The following is a 19,667-nucleotide window of genomic DNA, read 5'->3' as shown; positions in this document are numbered from 1 at the left end:
TTGGTTAAGCCTACCCATAATCCGTCTATATAAAACCAGTGTGAAGTCGTCAAGTACAAATTGCTTTATTTAAAGAGGTCAAGAAGGCTGAGGACCAATGGTCTTACTGTACGCTGCAGCATTATGATTGCGATACACAAGTACATGAACGTATGTTGACAGGAGTCTGTTCACACTCTGGCCGTATTGTATGTGTAGCTTACAAAGCACATAATAAAGGCCAATTTGATTCTTTGCTGGACTATGAACACTGCAGGCACATACTATTCAGGGCCACAGGTAAGCTGCTTAACTCCACCTCTCATAGTGGGACTACAGAGTGAAGGATAATTCAATAAAATGCAGCTCTCAGAAAGATCATGCCTTCTGGTGTTTCCCCCCTGCAAAGCCACGACACCGCCTGAAATCTACAATGACAAAACTGACAGCTGTTGACTGGGGACGTGGCATTGAGGAGAATCAGGTCCCAGTGCACAAACTCATCCCAGGGCTCCCGCATCATCGCAGTGACAGGGCTCCGAAGCCGAGGACTGACACAGGAGGGAGATGGGATTGGAACATTAATGTATCATTCATCAGAGCTCTGCACCCTGCCTCTACTGCAGTATGAAAACATAACTGTAATGAAAATCCCATCGATCTGAGTCGCTTCCTTTTAGACAAATTGCACTGTTTTCTCTGCCTTTCAATTGTTTGGAAGGCAAATGCAAAGAGCAAAGATGAAATCCCTGGAGACATCATCGTCAATGCTCCATCATGACAGGCAGACCTTGTATCAACTTGAGCTACTGACAGAGTCTTCTGCTGAACCAAAAATGAAAAAAAGATATTTTTAAAGACGAGACAAGCATTGAGAAAAGGCTAATTAATTATTTCATTCAATGAATAAATCGGCCAATCAAGCTTATGATGCGGCATATAACTGACTCAAGTTATAAAAAAAATAAAAAGTGATTTTCAAGGCTTGATAAGATAATGAGTACAGTGTGTGCTATTCCATTAAAAGGGGATTTCCAGTGAATGTCAAATATGTCGTGAAATGCCTTCCGGCTGTGACCGACGGCATTGTAGTCTGTTCAAGTTAACGTTCACTGTCATCCAGAATGTGGAGTACCTCCCCCACTAAATCCACCTACATAATTCTGGAGGCAAGGGAGGCCTTACGGTTAGAGAGACCATCTCTGTTTTGATCTACCAACACCCCTGCAGAAGTGTCCTTGATCAAGAGTCAAGAAGCAGCTACAGGGGAGCTGCTCCTGGCTGCCCCGATGTGTTCACCGCTTTGCTGCAATACAAACACGCAGCTCTCTGAGGAAAATACAAAAAACAACACTGAATTCTTGTTACAATCCTAAAGAACTGTTCTCTTGGTTAGCTATCCCCTTAATGTCTGATCTCAGAGGTCCTCAGAAGCATCAAGATGGAAATCTTTAGAAACTGACATCTTCACAGTAGTCATTAGAGAATGAACAGACAAAGAAAACTATTTTAAAAGTACTGAAACACAGTCAGTTATGTGGTCCCAGAAGAGGCTTTTGCAAAGCTAACATGCATGAAGTTACAAGACATACAGTGAGAGTGGATAACCATTTCACCCATGTGCAGTCCTCCTGCATTTCTAAATTAAAGATACGGAGATAGCACGGCCACAATCTCTGCATAGGATCTCATTCTGTGCTGAAGGGAGTTAGAGGAAATAGATCAACCCAGCATCTCAGGGGTCAGGGGTTTATTTAATGAAGTCATATCAGTGACGCCTGGTCCTTCCTGTTATCATCGAGTTTATATAGAGGGGAAGTTCGTATAAATAACAAGTGTGCTATTATTCAAATTGTCGCTAATAGAGATCAAACACTTCTTTTAAATCTTTTTTTATTTTCTACTTTTTTTAAATCTGTACAATTTATAGGAAGAATATTATAAGATCACATGATGTTGCGGCACCATGTATAGTAATACTTAGATACACATTGTATAAACTGTATAACTGAATATGTATTATAACTTTTATCCAATTATTTCCTAATATTATTAAAGAAACATTTGGTCCATACTAAATTTCTTCGTTGTCAACCACTACCAAAAATGGAATTTCAGTCCTCACATTGTGGAAATTAAACTGTCAACTGAGCAACATTTGCTATTTAAACCCACAAACTCTACGACAAACTGCCAACTGGGGTGAAATTTTTAACTCAGAAACCTCAATTTCTACCGCTGCGCTACCAACTGTTCATGGTGAATAACAAAATGTGTGGGTGGGGACTGTGTGAACAATTCTGTTTCTATAAACATATCACAAGCCTCACTTTGAACAGACAAATGCAGAGAGGACTTAAAACTTTTTGTGTCTTGGAGGAGGCATTTGCGCCTTTACTCAAAGACTTAAAGACATAAAGCCAGGATGGAACAATACATGGACACTTGCCAGACACAGTGAGCGCTAAAAATCATAATACATACATAGACACTATGATATGTCTATGTCTGTATGTGTTTGTATCTATGTGTGTTTTTATCTGTGTGTGTTGATGGGTGGGGCATTCATGATAACACTAAATAAATAAATAAAGCCATCAGAATTAGCCAGAAGTGAGGATAAACTGACGGAGCTTTGACAGCAATAACCCGACATGCAGAGGAATTAACCAGGGTATTATAGCTAAACCTTTAGGACTCTGCAGCTTCCATAGGGGAAGACACATGGACCGCATACATGCTGTGACCTACGAAAAAGGGAGGTTGAAGGAAAAAAAACTGGTAAAATCTTGCGGTTCTAAATATCTGCAGTGCTTTTTTTTGATGGGATATAATTAAATAACTTTTAATTCTGTCAGAATCATTAGCAGCTCCAGCCCAGGAAAGAGAACTATTTCTTGACACTGGGAGGGCTTGCTTTTCCAGGCTCGTGTTTTGACTCCGAGTGTGAAGGAGACAGAGATTTAGTGTGACAACGCTGATGCCGAGCGTTGTACTCCTGCAATGCTTTGCAGAAACATGGCACATTCAACATTCTGACTTTGCACACAATATTCCCCAAGACTTGAATTAACAATGTGGAAAAATAACATTACCACTCGAGATAAAAAAGGAACTGAGGAATGGCATTTATTAAAGAACTACACCAGAGAACACTTTCACTTTCACAATGATACTTCTCCAAAGGCAGTATAACGCTAAAGTCGACTCCTTCCTGCAGAAACTGACAGCTGAATCAGTGCTTTACTGTCAATCAATTTTCTCCTGTTAGTTTGGGGCTATATGTGCTGTTTATAATAATGAGAATGAACAGTAATGAAACAATTTTGGCAAATGAGCTTGTCTTTTAATCCAATTAGCTTTGGATCCATCAGCCAATGACAATTCTTAGTATTAGGATTGCTAGCAAAAAGACAAGGGACCACCGAGATAACAAAAAGCTGTTTTGATTACATTTCAGTTTGTGGATTCATATTTAGAAAATGTTGTTTAAAAAATGTACTTAATGCCGCTATGCTTCATCACTGTCTTAAAGTGTTTAGTGCCCACACCAGAAATATACACTATCTGTTGTTAAACACATTTCGCTTTGCCTCCCAGTGACTCTGTGACAGCAACTAAGATTGAATGAAGATCAAGTCAATACACTCCTGCTGTTTAACTCATTTTTTTACTGTTGGCAGCAATACAAAAAATTGCCATTGTTGATTGATTACTGGCAGGATAATGCAAATTAGCATATAATAAAAATTAATTCAGAAGCCAGCGATTATCAGGAAAAATATTCAGCTCAGTCAATTCAATTTATTTCCATAGCCAAAGGAAAATGACAAATTACTCTTCATAACATTTTATTTTGTTGTTATTCTGCACACGGTTTTGTTTAGTTAACATGCTCACCTTTTCAAATTTAACCTCGTGAACAAAACAACACAGAAATGAGGATGCATAACACACTAACATTTGATTTCCCCCCCCTTATCGTTACTTAATGTTAACACACTGAAAAACAGAGTTATGTGCATGTGAATAAGAAGGCTGTGTGTGTGTGTAAGTGAATGTGTGTGCAAGCACGTGTTTGCTATTCATTCAACACTTTCTTTTCTCCTGATTGTTGAAGGAACCGCCAGCTTAGCTTCAAGCACATCACCCTATAATTGTTCCTTGGTTCATATCTGTCATGACACTTCTATAGGTCTGCAGCCACTGTCACAAACGATAGCCTGGAGCCCAAATGGGGTCGCTCTATTTTTTCCTCACTATCTCATACAACCAGCCTTTGTTCCTCATAGCACAATCTGGAGATGCCATTAGTGGGGAGGGAGACAGTGATGTTTAGTGACAGCCAATGACTCCTCTGGTCAAGAAAGTGCCCTAGAGTCATCAGAGTGTCACACAATACCCCTCCACTCTGACTGAATACAGCCTTGGCTCCCCAAGTTCACCTTTGTTCTAGCTATCTGAAAAGCAGAAAGCTAATTGTGTGACAGGGGTCGGGGTGGGCAGCACCCACGACAGCCTGAGTTGTGCCACTGCGTAAAGCTGCCAGCCCTTTTTGTCAAACATACTGCAGGAGAATCCGACACAAAAATTAGGCAAGAGGGGGAGGCTCTCATTTTGCTGCGAGTGGCAGTTTTTTGTCTTTGTGTTCTGTTCATGACAATTGTCATCACATTTAGGGCTGAGCTCAAAAACATGCAGAAATTCTGCAAGCGGCTGGGTAGGATGATAAGAGAGTAGCTACATGGCCTGTTTGGAGCTGATAACTCAGACTCAGCATAAATCAAACACCTTCTGGCGATTCAAATAATTTGTACAGTTGGGCATCATATGTTAAGAGAGGATAGAAGAATTCAGAGTAAAAAAGTATCATGCCTCAGTGCCCCAAAATGAAATGCTGCAGACTTGTCAAATTATATCTTCCAAGGGAAATGCTTATGCTGTGATTTACCAGTACTACTGTATAATATACAACATTTTCTTACATTATAAATTAAGTGCAACTGTAGAGTCTCCAACTTTTTCCCAAACTACTTCCATCACAAATGTTAAATCATGTGACCAAATTAGATGCAGAATGTGCGAACTGTTGTCTCAATTCTTCTGTGGTTATTTACCATAGCCAAATCAAACAGTAAATCAACTTGTGGTTCATTTGTGGATATCGCTGTGTAACACCACAAACCACTCTATAGGCAGTTAATGGGTTTACTTGGCTGCTCCACACTTGTGGGACCGCGGGCCCTGCTGTTTGCTTTAGGCGCTGGCAATTTCCACCAGGCTGTGGAGGCTCTATGCATCAGTGCTGGCTTAACACAAAATGGCAGCCTGTTACAGAGGATAGGCGCAGATAATGCTCGAGTTAATGTTGGAAAAAAGTCGACACATGAACCTCAACCAAAGTGTGCTACTTTGCTATAGCAATACTGGAAATGTGTTTTACTATTTGAAGTCTGAGTTGTAGTTTTACAGGGATGAAGCTGACATGAGAGAGTAGACAAAAATCATCTTTCCAAATGATTTGTCAGCTTCTCAGCCTCCTCTAATGACTGAGGAGAGCAAAGGTATGCCGTTGATTAATATAATTGAATCTGAAAGGTAAGACAAGCTTGATAAAAGGAAAGCTGAAGTCTGCCGAGGCAAGAAGAGAAAAGCGCCTTTGTGAGATCTTAGAAATGTTATCCAAGTAAGGGAGTCCTTTTTTTTTATACATGGGACTGGTTTGTTTCACAATTTTATCTTGATCCTAAGAACACGAGTGGGACAAATCCTTTCTTTAAAATCTGGACAGGGACTTGAAGACTTCTGTAGTAGAGTGCACAAAGATAAAAGATTTTGTTTTGTGTAGCAAATGATCTTCTTAAAATGATTACTCCGCTCTTGTGTGTAAAAGCTTAGGATTTCATAGTGTAACATTTCTGCCAGAAAATAAATAAATATCTAAAAAAAAAGGAAAAAACTTTAACAATGACATTTTCAACAACAATCTGACTCAGCCAGAAAAGTTATTATTTAATCATTACTTTAGTGAAAATGACAGAGCAAAGCCATACAGTGTATGTTGCAGACCAAGAAATTAGAAAATAAGCCAAATTGCATTTGGCTTTGTGATGATTCAGCCTGAAACCAATCTGTCCAAGTTTTCAGTCGGGTAATTTAAAAACCAGAACTATGATTTTAAATAGCTAAGTATGAACTGTCCAATCTTGCAATTCTCCCAGTGGCACTTCCATCGCACATTACGGGGGTGATTCAGGGACGTGGTCTGAAGTCTGGCTCTGGGAACTTGTGAAAGATAGAAAATATGATGATTCATAACAACACTTGAGATTTCAACTTAGAAACAGCAGCAACAATGGAAAAGGTTACCCAGTAAGACAGAGTCTAACACATAGTAATGTCTTTTTACTTAAGTGACAAGTGTGAGGAGACTTTATACACACACACACACACACACGAGTACACACAAGCAAGACATATTATGTGTGTTGTACTGTAAGTGAGAAGTATAAAGAGTATAGATATGGATTAAACATATTTGGGCACAAATGTACTGCAGTGGTTGAAATATGTAAATGTGAACAGTAAGAGATGTGGAGTACAGTTTATGTAACAATCAGGCTGATACAGTAATGTTTGTTAATTACAGGTAAGAGTAGGTGTTATGTTTACATTTTGATATGAGAAAACATAAAAAGGTAAATGAAGGTGAGGCTCTGGAGGTAAATTAAGCAAGGCCAAGGAACAGTTACAAGTGGGATGGGGGGGGGGCATAATCCTAGGCTGCACTATTTAGATCAACCTAAATAAAGTGAAAAAAAAAAAATAAATAACATTTGACTTTAATTCTCCTCTCCCTCTTTAACCATTTCCTCTTGCCTCGTTCCTTATTAGTTTCCCTGTTCCGGTTTCCTCATTAGACACTAATATAAAAAGTAGAAGAGGGATCACCTTCCTCAGAGCCTCAGGAGGGTGCAGCCCGATGTAAGTCGTACATTGCTTCCCACTTAAAAAACCACCCTCACACCCTCCAGAGAGAGCCTGTTCATTGTGGATTAATGTGGCTTTATAAAGTTGTCATGTCTGGTAGAGATTAAGGGGACTCGGTTCTCCCTCCATCCCCATGCCGCACCAGCATCAGTCTAGCCCAGTGGAGCCCCCTGGTGCCACGAAGACCTGACCAGAAAAGCCTGCTACCAAAAAACTCACATTGGTGGTCATATTAGAAGCAACAATAACATAAATATATTAAGGATTTTAGTGTAGACAAAATTATTAAATAAACAGAAGAGAACATATTGGTTATATTAATCCTAAAGGCTGATAATTAGCCAGACACAAGTTCACATCTGGTGTTTCTTGAGGTCTGACAAATTGTGCAAGGGTCTGTCTGATGGAAAGACAAGGATTTGGTAAAACTAGCTTGGGGTTTCTGACTATACAGAACAAGGCTCATATTTTTCTGTTTGATTACAGTACAGCTGGGGACACAACAGAACACCTCTGAAACTGAAACTCTGAAATCCAAACTCCAAACTGTCAGTCAGTTATACTGTAAATGTCCTCACGTTAGATTTTCATAAGCAAGGACAGAGTCTCGTGTAGTTGCACGTAGTTGCATGTGATAAAATGAAAAACTACTGTATCCTGCTGACTCTTGACATGTCACTAACATCTGGAGCACAGATTTCATATCTTGACACCGATCAAAACAACTGTAGAGGAAAATAGCTAGACACAGTTTGCTCCAGCTCACAGTAAACTCCATTGGCTATTGTCATTGCAATTACATTTATAACATTTGGCAGACACTCTTATCCAGAGTGACTTACAATGTTGCTCAGTATTCATGATTAAAAACAAAACCATCAGATCAAGTGAAGATAGAAATTTGACGACGCTTGTGACCAAATCTGTGATCCCCACACACCCCACAGGACACGCTGCAAAAATGATAAATGTCTAGGGGTGGGAATCGAGATAGGTTCCAGTTGAGAACTGATTCCAAATTGTCCAATCCACTGAATGACTACAAGCTTATCAAATCCTTATATCGATGCCCCATGTGTTTTTCAAGGAGTCATGACAGAGAGGAAGAAACGGAGAAAGAGTGGCTTCATTTCACAAAGAAAGATGACAACATTGCTAGTTGTAATGTCAATAAAATGATATTTTTTTGTAAGAGCGGAAACATCAGCAATTTGGTGAAACATCTTTCTATGCATTATAAGCTTCAATTTCAGGAATGCCATTTAGAAGTGCCACAGCTTCCTAACCGAGCAGCACGTCCGTTATTGAGGGTAAATATTCTACCTTGTAGTAGAATAATAATAATGATAATTTTATAATAAAGCAGACTTTCTTTGACTATAAAAGCCTAAATGAAAATGAAGGCTTTAGAAGTATTCTCTCATTTCATTCATTTTAGATGATAACAAACTTGACTGTTGCTACAAATAGCTCCCAGGCTACAGCCAGCTTAACTCGAGTCACATACATGCCTTTTCTCTACTGTTTCTACACCGTGTTCAGAATTAAAAATAATAAAGCAGTTGCATTGATGTGAAAGCCTGTGTAGGCCTTTTTTCCCACATAGAAAATTGATCAGGAATTAATAAAGGAATTGATAGAGCTGAACTGATGATGCCATTAGTATCAATAAAATCTTCATTTCCCATCCTTAGACACATTAAGAGTCATAGATTAATGGTATTAAGCTAAAATCAGTCTACGGATGTATCTGGGTAATCAAAACCAAATCCACCTGCCTTTGAATCTAACAAATAATTGTTCACTGTGTTATACCTGGTATATCCCAATTGACTTTTCAGCTCCAATTAGATTGTCAAATCTGGAATAATTGAGATGAATAATCCTCTATAGTGTCTTCGGCTTATGAGTGATGGGATGTTCTGAATTGGGAGTGAAAATTTTCTACAGTGACTGAGAAATAAAGGATGGATGAAGTCATTAGAGGAGCTGTTAACAATATTGTATGAACTGAGCTCGGTCAGAGGCCAGCATACATTCAATCACTGCTTGAAATTGGAGACCAATTAAATGACAGCCACATCGAACAAATAACTACTTATATTCTTGTTTATTGGTCACCAGATGTCTGCCCGCCCCAACTGCATGTTAGGCAAATTAATTAAAGGACCAAACTGAACTGAGCTTTGTTGTTTTTACTGAATAAGGTGAACAGTGCCAACTCCCAAAAGAAGCAACAGCAAAATTACAATCAATAATCTGTAAAAGCACTTTCAACTCTATAAACAGTATACCAGCAAATACACATTATTCAGTGGCCAATTAAGCTAAAGTAGCATCTGCTCGGCCAGAGTGAGAGCACTGCAGTCTGATGACATCATTCTGTCTTTTTTGACAGAGGAGGCTTGAGCACTAACAAGAACAGCAATATATCTTCTATCCACCCACACCAAATTCTGTGCTGATGTCAGTTCATATCCATCAATTGACTGCACCCAGTAGACTTAACCCAAGACCTGTAGAACACTAATGAAAGGTATATCAACATACTGTGTACATGACTGAAGATGTTTAATTAAAAAAACAAATGAGACACAAAGTTTGCCTGAACATGTGAATGTCTTTCTTAATGAGCAATGCTTTGTCTGCTATCAGCTATCAGCGCAAGATCGGCCTGTATGCTGACAGTTACAACCCTGCATGTTGGAATTTACACAGAAAACGTTTAAATATTCATATCCAGCGCCGCAGACTACCCTTGAGAGACATGGAGACAAGGGTACAATCAGCCACCAAAATAAAACCTGTTATAATGTAACAGAAATTCCTACAACTGAGCCATCTCCATGACAACTGAGCAAACTCCATCCGCTGTTGAAGGCCATGAGATGTAGTTTGAAGTCCTGGAAAAAGCTAGTAAGTGGACCATTGGTCAAGATTTCTTTGTAAAAAAAAAAATACAAATAAAAATAGTGCAAAGACTCCTCCTCTTGTTTACTCAAGGGCACTGCCTTAACTAGCCCACAGGTTGTGTTGATTTTTTATTATACTTCTTGTGTTTTTTTCCCGCTCGTTTTTTTAGTTAGCCTTAAAAAATTGTGTCTGGTTAGTAAATCTAGTGTGGATTCATCAGAAGTGCTTGTTCTGTTGTGTTGGGTTTAATACGTTAAAGTTACTGTAATAACATTACATTAGTCTTTTTTTTGCTTTCAGTGAGGATACAGCTTCCTTCAACTCCGATACTGAAGTGATTGAATATTTGAAGTTGGGGTCAGAGATGGAGATCCTGAACCATTTCCCTACAATATCCATGAAATTTAACACAGCATGGAGAGGCTGTTCAGCCTGGCCAGTCTGACTCGGAAGAAGAAGCGGTTGTCTGACAAACGATTTGAGATGTGTGAAGAATGACCACTGCTTTAATGATAAATACGTCAGATAAGCTGGACTCTACTATCAAGACATCAACCGTGAACTTGAACAAGCGACTCACGTGAGTTTGTTTGAGGAAGTTTAGCTTGTTAAATGCAGTTCATGTTGGTGATCTCGGGCGATGTAAAACAGATGTAATGTAACAATTAGTTTAATTGCTTTCTAATCGGAAGATATTAAGTAAAGCAATGCATTACTTTTTTGAGCAATGAAGCAAACACTGGTTGATGCAGCAACACATAATCGCAGGTAGCCACTGTAAAATATGGGCACACAAGCAATTCACAGGGCTGCACCTATTTCAAGAAATTCAACAGTTGGTTCACAAGTTACTATTGAAGGCTTGATTAAACATACACCACTGTCAGTTTTTAAAGTGGATTACAGCAAGATGTTCTCTCCAAGAGGATGGTACATATTGCATCTAGTTGCCTGCCAACGTTTAACTGAACAAATCCAATATGGGTATCTAATGACAGAGTAAATAGCGCTTACAGTAGTCCAATACTTGAACAAATGTAGCCCACTGAAAACCATAAGGAGGAATTTTACATGTGTATAAGGGTTGTGTCGTTTGTGCGATTTTATGGTAAAAAGGAACATACTACGAAAAAAGCTGCTTAAAATGGCTGTCAATTGGACAGGCAATCGTCGTTAAGCCATCCTCCACAAACCTTCTTTTTATGTCAGATTCACCATTTGTGACAGCATGGCATCAAAATGATTAGAACTTACTGCAGTTATGTTGTATGTGTACCTGCACTTTTAAAATGAGTTGCATTTTTGTAAATATGCCAAATTAGACTAATAGACCAAACTGCCCTTCGACTTACAGCAGTATCATTCCTTTTGACTGATTACTTGCAATCATAAGAATCTATTTCTCTAATACTGCTAAACCTTCTACATTAATTCTGCTGCAAACAGGATTGTAAATCGGTTGGTAATTAACAAAAACAATGCGAGAGCAGAGCTGCTCTGTGCTCATCTTTTGAAATTCAAGCACTGGTGACAAGAAACTGCAGGTATGAAAACACACTTTGATTCGACATGAATGCATTGTCAGTGGACATTTAAATCCATAGAAGCTATAATCAAGTGCAAGTCATGCTGTAAAAAAGGGAGTGTCTAGCCTCAATGGTAGCTGTGTTGTCATGATTAATTCTATTGGAGTAAGGACTTGAATGTGTTTTCTGTGAGCCTAGTGTTCCTGATGGCCTTGCCAAGAAAATCTGCTGCTTAGATTTAAGCTTTGAATGCGTAATGTTCAGACCTCATTTCACATCGGGAAATGGTTTGTTTGGGAAAAACAATAACACAGGGACCTACATAGATCAGAGAGGCTGCTACACATTTAGGGTGGATGATAAATGGTTCATGTTTTGCAGGAATCAACTTGCACAGCATAACATCAGAATGATTTTTGGTAATGATATCAGGTACAAGTGGAAGAAGAAGAAGACAACAAAAACAAGCTGCCTTATCTGAGCTGATCTTACGGTTTGTTTCTTTACATATCTATAAAGCAAAAGGTGACACAAATGACATTAGTAATGTTGTATCAATACTGAATTATTAAGGTGCTTGCAGCTTAACCCAGCATATTCTAACCTTACATCACACAACATGCTGTCTGGGCTTGAATGTGCTCTGAGAGTCACCGCTCTGTTGACTCAGTTGAATTGCTTGCCTAAGGCATCAGTGCCTGGACACATACACATAATTAGGAAAGGTCACTGTGCCTCCTGTCTTGTCAACAAAATCACTTCAAGATGACAAATTCTGGCTCAGACTGAGCCAGAGCTCTCTCAGATACCCTTGCCAATCAAGCGCCAGCAGGGCTGTCTGGGTAGCCTTAGGTGATTTCTAATTATGTCTTTTACATGCCATGCTAAATAGGGCTAAGCATAACAATGAGCTATACATTTGGAGGTGTGTTTTCTCTTCAAGGTTGAAGTAGCAGACAGAAGTGTCATTATCTCATAACTTTTGACTACAAGCTGTGGAAAAATAGCCTGGTGAAAATTCAAATGAGATTATTTCTCATTAATATTACAAGAAAATGTTGAAGCGTATGTTTAATGAACAAAAAAATGAGGATTTTTACACAATGACATTATACTGATAAAATCTGCCAAATGCCAGTTCACATCAAGTGACCTTCATACCGTTTCAAAATTCCTTTCCCACGGCATGCTCTGCAGACTTTCCTTCCAGTCCACTGTATGATGAAGTGGAAGTGGCTTTCACATCGCTCCCTGGTGGCCTTACTAAGGAACTATTAATCTATGGCTCTCCATATTGCATTCAGATCGGCTTTCCCCCAGCCACCACCTGGTCTGAAGTAAAGGCCAGAAGAGGACCCAGAGGACTGGACACTCTCTTATTATGAGCTGCACCCAGACACCTCTGGGTTTCTAAGCGCTTCCTCTGACAGTGACTGATGGCCAATTAACCATTTGAAGAAGAGTATTGATCATTTAGAGAACTGGAAGGATCTGGAAACATCTCCTAACACACCACTATTCTCACTGTACAAAGTGAGCAGCCAGCCAGCACATCATCGGTACTAAAAACAAACATTACAAACAACGACATCCGTTTTCACACAAATACTAGCAAGCACACACCAAATCTGTATTCTGGTTAACAATAGCCAGCAAAATCATGGGCAAGTTAAAAATACAGCAAAGTGCCTTTGGAAGCATTAGTATCATCTATTGTGACTGGCTTCCAGGACATCAACTTCAACCTTCATGTCCCATGTTCTTTGCTGAGGTGAATTTTTTTCCCGGCAAGAAAACACAGTGGCATCCAAGGTTCAAGGTCAGCATTACACGTTCTTTCTCTCCATGAGAGTGTAAGAGAGAGAGAAAGAGAGATAACCCAAGAAAAAGAACATTCGATTAGACCCTCCAGGAAAAGACTCATCTCAACAAGCTCAATCCCTGACTTCTCATTGGTGGCCCTTGGATATATGAAGCAGAGTACTAGCACAAGATGGTTAGCAGCAACAGAAACACAACAGTAGAGATTGAGGACAACTGCTGATACAATGTCAGATTCTGTGGCCTTCTATGAATTATGGTCCAGGTTCCCGTTGAAACATAGGGTAATCTCATCCCACATCAGAGGTTAAAGGTCACTTCCATGCTACCTAGATAGAAAAGCACACATAGCGACAACGGCGCAGCGCATTTCAGGAGGGAAACAGCCCAACTTCATCCCCTAAGCGCTCTCACATAGACCTGAATCATAGAAATGGGGTAATTGAAACAAAAGGGCAGAGTTTGACAGAGATGTAGTGCCTTTGCAGGGCCTCTGCACAGACTGCAGAAAATAACACCCAACTCCTCCCCTCTGCAAGGTTCATCCTCCATGTGTCCTCGGCAACGCCTGTGTCCTTCCTTTACTTCTCAAGATTGCCATTTGCAAATGATAAGTGCAGGGACATAGCCTTCTGATAGATAAGGTGCCTAGGCATTTGTCACCAAATGGAGCGTGTGCCTACATTGTTTAAAGCTGACCTGTGTTGACGTGCACTGTTTACCTTTTATTCATTTATGCTGAACTATTATCTCTGCCTCCATTAATCACAGTAACTTGAAGTGAAGAAATTACATTTTGCAAGAATGGAAGGAAGGAAGGAAGGAAGATTTATTCGATTTATCTGTATTCTTTCTTTCCAATAAATTAATATGATGGAAAGTGAATAGAAAATGCAATACATTTGATCAGTTTTGTCCTGCAAATAATCAATTCCAACACTCTTTTTCATTGTGATGTCCAATTAAAATTCTGTAAGCAGCAGAAAATTCATAACAAGCATTTGTACTCCTGAGGAGTGAAATCATTTTAATTTTCCCCTACTTTTTTTTCCTTCTAAAGTGTAATTGCCTCCTTGCATGATATATTCTGCATTTGTACATCATGCTAATTTACTGGGTAAGTATCAGCAGTTGAGAAAATAAATAATTTTATATAAAATTTCCCTCCCCCAGTGCACAAGTCTTCCCGTTGTCTGTGTCATTTGAATTCATCTCTCATGACTAGAGGGAACAAAAACTCTTTCTGGTAGTAAATTATCACTTCCCTGTAAAAGACCATATCCCTGCAAAAACATGGCGATCATTTGCCATGCATTAGCTATGGGACAGAAACGAAGTGGTTTTAAATTCCTTTGACCAGAAGGCAATTTCCCCCAATAAATTATGTTAATTTCGGCTTTCGCTCTCCTTATCGCATTCTTTAGTGAGTCAATGAGGAGAGACAAAACTGGCTGCGAGAAAGACAACTCTGGAATGATTCACATTAGAATGATAAGAGACGTCTGGCCCAAAAAAATCTTATATTACTGTACTAAGAAATGGGACCTGTATTACTGTATTATGCAATGTATTTCTGCTTGTTGACATTTAATGGCCATCTCCTTGCATCATCACAAGGTTTAAACCCCGTGGAAATTGCTCTGAGGTGACTGTTCACACAAGTACATGGAAGGTGCCTGACACCAAATCCCATGCTCCCTCGCTGAACCAGACAACAATTGCTTGGCAACGCTCTCATTGGGCAGAGGGAAAAACAAAGAAAAATCCAGGTTTTTCTTTATTCTCTCTGCATGGGTAGCTGGATTTTGGATGGTCTTTTCTTGAGGAATTAACAAGGGACTAGCAAGGGGCAACAGACTAACAGGGAAGTTTAAACAAAAGGCAAACAGAAGCAACAGGAGTTGGAATAATCTGCCGACATAACACCTAACATGTACACACGCAGCAGAAATGCATGTATGCAAATCCTTGTGGAAACACCAACTCTCCCTCACCCTCTCGCTCTCTCTCTCTTACACACACACTTCGCATACTGAAAACATCAAGTGGCGTGCACACACAGGCAAGGCCGTAGCTACAGTCCTTTGTTCCTGAGGCTGAAAGTGTACCTACCCCCTCTGTCCGGCCCGTCAGATCATTCACAACACAGTGAAAAGGGAAAGTGCTCAGCTAGCTCAAATCTAGATTGACAGGCCTACCTTTATTACTGACTGAGTTATGTTTCCCTGCAAAAAAGACAAGTCGGCTTTTGATGCAGACGAATGCCGAGTCAGCGCCTTACCTCGCTACAGAGGATAGCTCGACTGATCTCATCTGAGACTGTCCCAGCCCTGATGTAGAAAGAATTGGCTACCAAATTACCTTTCCAATCCATTTCTGGAACTCACTCTGTCCTATAAACGTAGCCTGTAAGCTGTGATGGGAGGTTATAAGGATGCTTGTCCTGACCTAATATATGATAGAGAGTGACAGACTGAAACAGAGAGAGAGGGATGCCTATACACGTGATACAAACAGAAAAGAATAAAACTGATTTACTTGTATCCCTGAATGCATCTACTTCATGAACCGGCTCATTGCTATTCAGGGTCACTAAAGGGCTATAGCAGCCTATCCCAACATGCATTGAGTGAAAGGCAGGAGGAACAGCGCAGACAGAGCTTCCTTCTATCACTGAGTGAACAAAGAAACAAACAATTACACACCTATGGGAATTTTGTTTCTTAAAATTCATGTAATTACAGGAAGAACATGGAGCCTCCACACAGAACAAAGGCACTGAGTAACTTGAGGAAACAGCACCTAACCACTGAACCACCACGCCACCCATACACCAGCAACCCCATCAAAATACAACATGCATCATAAAATGACTTGTAAATATCACTGCACTGCTACTTACTTAGCTTGATATATGACGTCCCTGGAGCATGACTGTTTATTTAATCGTAATATATTCATAATTATACACTAATTAATGCAAGAGAAAAGCCCTCTTAATTCATCATCTCAGTGTCCTGAAGCAAGAGACACAATTACACCAACTTTAACATGTTTGCCTTCTGTCCAAAGCAAGGTTAACAGTTTGGAAACAAGCGCAAGGCAAATGATGTGTGAAAGTCTTGTGTTTAGGACAGTCTTCCAGCTGTGTGGCATTGTGAGGATGATATTTAGCATAAGGGAGACTGAGTAAAGAAAGTGTTTTAAAAATAGCCGAAGAGCTGAACTGTGAAATGGTGCATTATGGGCAAAAGGGCAATTAATTGCATTGATTAAATCACTCATTTGACTGGCTTGACTGTGCACCACCAGGGACCTGTAATATTAAGGGTCAATGGCCAGCAGTGTTTTATGTTGGATTGTCATAAAAAAAATTAAATGTCATTCACACAAATAGCCTGTTAGTGTTAAATACAATTATTGGAGGATGTTTGATTATTGACATGAAAAATATAATTAAGTAGAAAAGGACATCCTATTATAGGCCATCTTACAAATAGCTTATTTGCTGCTGAGGGAAACTTGTCTCCAGTACTTCAGCTCACACCCACTGTTGCTGATTGTTTTGTACATCAAAGCACATTTGCATGCAATCGGCAGTGTCTGACCAAGAGGCTACATCATAAAACGTAACTCATCAGTGCGAGTAGGTCGTCTACCAACTCCGTAAAGCTGTCACCATCCTGCAAATGCAGCAGGAACGAGTCCTGGTCGGAGAGAAACGTGGAGTTGAATGATCCCCCCCGTTTGCACCCGGTTAGATGGATGGATGCAGGCTCTGAATATGCCCGCTCCGTAGCCACAGCTCAAAGATTTAATAACAGCATGATCAGTTGAGCTGATACTCTTCTTATATTGGAATTAGACTCACAAAAAAAAAAAAAAATGAAGGTTGTTTTATGTGACAGCATGAAAAGCAGCGCGATGTTACTCAGCATTGCGTGTTATTGTGCACGGGCCCCCGTCGGTTAAAAAACATCTCCTTAAAAAGTGTGCACGTTTGCCCTCACTCCTTTCAAGCAGGTGTAGCCCCCCCAACTTCACTTACAGTCACGACAGTATTGATTAAAGACAGAAAAAACTACAACAGACTGCACCACCTTACATTTACAACCACGAGAGAGAGAGAGAGAGAGGTGGACATTAGCCTCAAGTTTTAACCTTGGTGGACACGTTTGAGGCAACAGAGTCTCGGTGTGTGTAACCTTGAAGGTGCAGGCTAATTGATGAGTGTGAGTGCTGGCAAATTATAGAACAATAACGTGCTCAGTCACGCGCGTCCGCATTTCGAGTAAAAAAAATAAAGAATAAAATAAAAAAAAAGCCAGCAAACAAACTTGTCACGTGCAGCCCTTTTAAACAAAAATATATACTTACTATTTGTGTTTTTCCCCGATATTTAACAGCTCAATTAACCAAAAGCATAAATTACCCTAGTGAAACTCACCAGTGCAGGTGAAGCCAGCGAACACGAGCCAGAGCACAAGGAGCGTAGCGCTGAACCTACAGCGGACAAAGGGGCCCAGAAGTAAGGGCATCTTCGTGCTTTTTTTTATCACTTAAGTTTCAAAAGGCAGGGAGCAGAGAAGAAACGCTGGGCACACTGAACTGTTTAAGGTCCGGAGAGTGTCCTCTGTGGCACTTCACGCCTTTATCTCAACGCCCAAGTCCTTCTTTCCTCAACACATATCCTCCCGCCGTAGCGTGGCCATCTGTATCCCGGTCGTGCGTCTTCGTTGCTCAGAACAACGCATCACAGGTGTGGTAAATACAGCCGCTTCCTCGCTCGCCGCCGCGGGTTGACTGTACTGTATTTGTCCGGGGAGGAGAAAAAAAAGCCGCTATCCGCTCACAACTCTCCCTCTCTCACTGAGCCGAGGAGGGAGTCCAGTTTTCTTGTTGTTTCTTGTCACTTTGCAGCCTTCCCGGCGAAAGAACACCTTCTCCAAATGCAAAAGAAAAATTGTAAGAATTGGCACCAGAGGAGGAACATCTGCTTGCACAGCAATGCTGGAGTGCTGAGAGTCAGGGAAGGTATAACGCTGCGATGAGCGGAGCAGCAAAACCAGGAGCGGATCCTGCGTGCTGGCTGGGAATGGAGCGTCCTTAGCGCGCCCTGCTGTTATATGCTTTTTCTTAGGCAAACATTTACATATCTTGAATAAGCATAACTAACCACATATTGTCAATGCACGACAGAATGGAAATTATTTCATCCGTATCCTTGCAAGTGTGCTTTTCATATCTTCTGCCTTACATGAAAATGATGGATATGACATTCAGTCCTGTATGATAGGAATCAGATCGGTGCTTTGCATACAAATTCACACAGATCACATCTGCATGTCATTGAGTTTCAGTTACATATGCCTTTGCTTTATCTTCTTTTTGTGTGTCTGCTGCAGCACATCAGTGAGGGACAAACACTGATGAAGAAGCATGAGGATTAGCGCTCCCATGAGAGTGTACACCTGTCAGCAAACTCAGACCAGCATGTGACTTATGTTGCAGATAGCTTATTCCTCATTTACTGGGGGTGTCAGTGGAGTGATTTTCAGACTGTTCAGCCATGCCTTTTACAAGCAAGCAGACAGAATCGACAGCAGATTATTAATACACTTCAAATGGTGGTGGTGGGGGGGGGGTTGTGTCTTTGTTTATCTATTTCTCCACTCCCACATAGTAGTCAGCAGAATAATAAGTGGAAGCACAGAACTGGACCACTGTCTTACCAGCTAATTATGGGGCTCATGTAGATGGATGATTCCTCAGATGGAGCCCAGCTATTATACAAACTCATTAAGTCTTCTCTCCATCCAGCATCCCTTCGCGAAAGGTCAAAGTCACACAGGCACAATGACAGTACAGACACATGCATGCACACGCATACAGGCAAACAAGCACAACCCCACAGCCATATAGTTTGTGATCAAATCCTAATGGGCGCAGTGGATGTGAAAGAGGTAAAGAAGGCAGACGCACAGCAGCTAAATGCAAGAGAATGACTCAGCTTTGGTCACTTGTGAGGTTTGCTCGTAATGATCTCTCTCATTCTGCTAATCTGCTCTGTGTCCTATCAGGCAGTGCAAGCTGGTCTCTCCCAGTCACAGTATGTGCCTTTTTTTTCTGAAAAAGCACCCAAGCTACATGCATTTCAAATGAGCATCTGAGAATATGTATATATATAAATGCACAGTCAGTTATCCTCTTACAGGGAGGGAGTTTAGCTTCAGCTGTTTTTAAAGGAATCATTAGAGTGTGTTTTCTTGCAGTGATGTGTTTGCTGAGTCAAAGCAGGGCACAACCTCTCCCACAACCTTTTCTTCCACTGATTCCTCCGGGTCCAGCATCCTATCCCCCTTGTGCGCCCTCAATCAGACTATAGTGAACAATCACAGCTCTTTGGGGAGTTGACACTTTCAGTTGTTCATCGATTTG

At 40.4% G+C, this 19,667-nt stretch overlaps 1 protein-coding gene across 1 annotated transcript in view; it reads right to left on the bottom strand.

Moving 5' to 3' along the window:
- The window catches only part of unc5a (unc-5 netrin receptor A), a 124,225-nt gene extending 105,997 nt beyond the window's left edge, over window positions 1-18,228 (bottom strand). Inside the window, exon 1 of the mRNA XM_035669418.1 lies at window positions 17,677-18,228. Within this exon, the coding sequence (XP_035525311.1) occupies window positions 17,677-17,767 (91 nt within the window). The 5' untranslated portion in view covers window positions 17,768-18,228. The remainder of the gene's footprint in view (window positions 1-17,676) is intronic.
- Window positions 18,229-19,667: the final 1,439 nt, after the last annotated feature.

The sequence above is a fragment of the Morone saxatilis genome, unplaced genomic scaffold (assembly GCF_004916995.1).
Source record: "Morone saxatilis isolate NCDOM2014 unplaced genomic scaffold, NCSU_SB_2.0 Contig22, whole genome shotgun sequence".
Taxonomy (NCBI): domain Eukaryota; kingdom Metazoa; phylum Chordata; class Actinopteri; family Moronidae; genus Morone; species Morone saxatilis.
The sequence above is the reverse complement of the archived record's forward strand: the minus strand, read 5'-3'. Positions and strand labels throughout refer to the sequence as shown.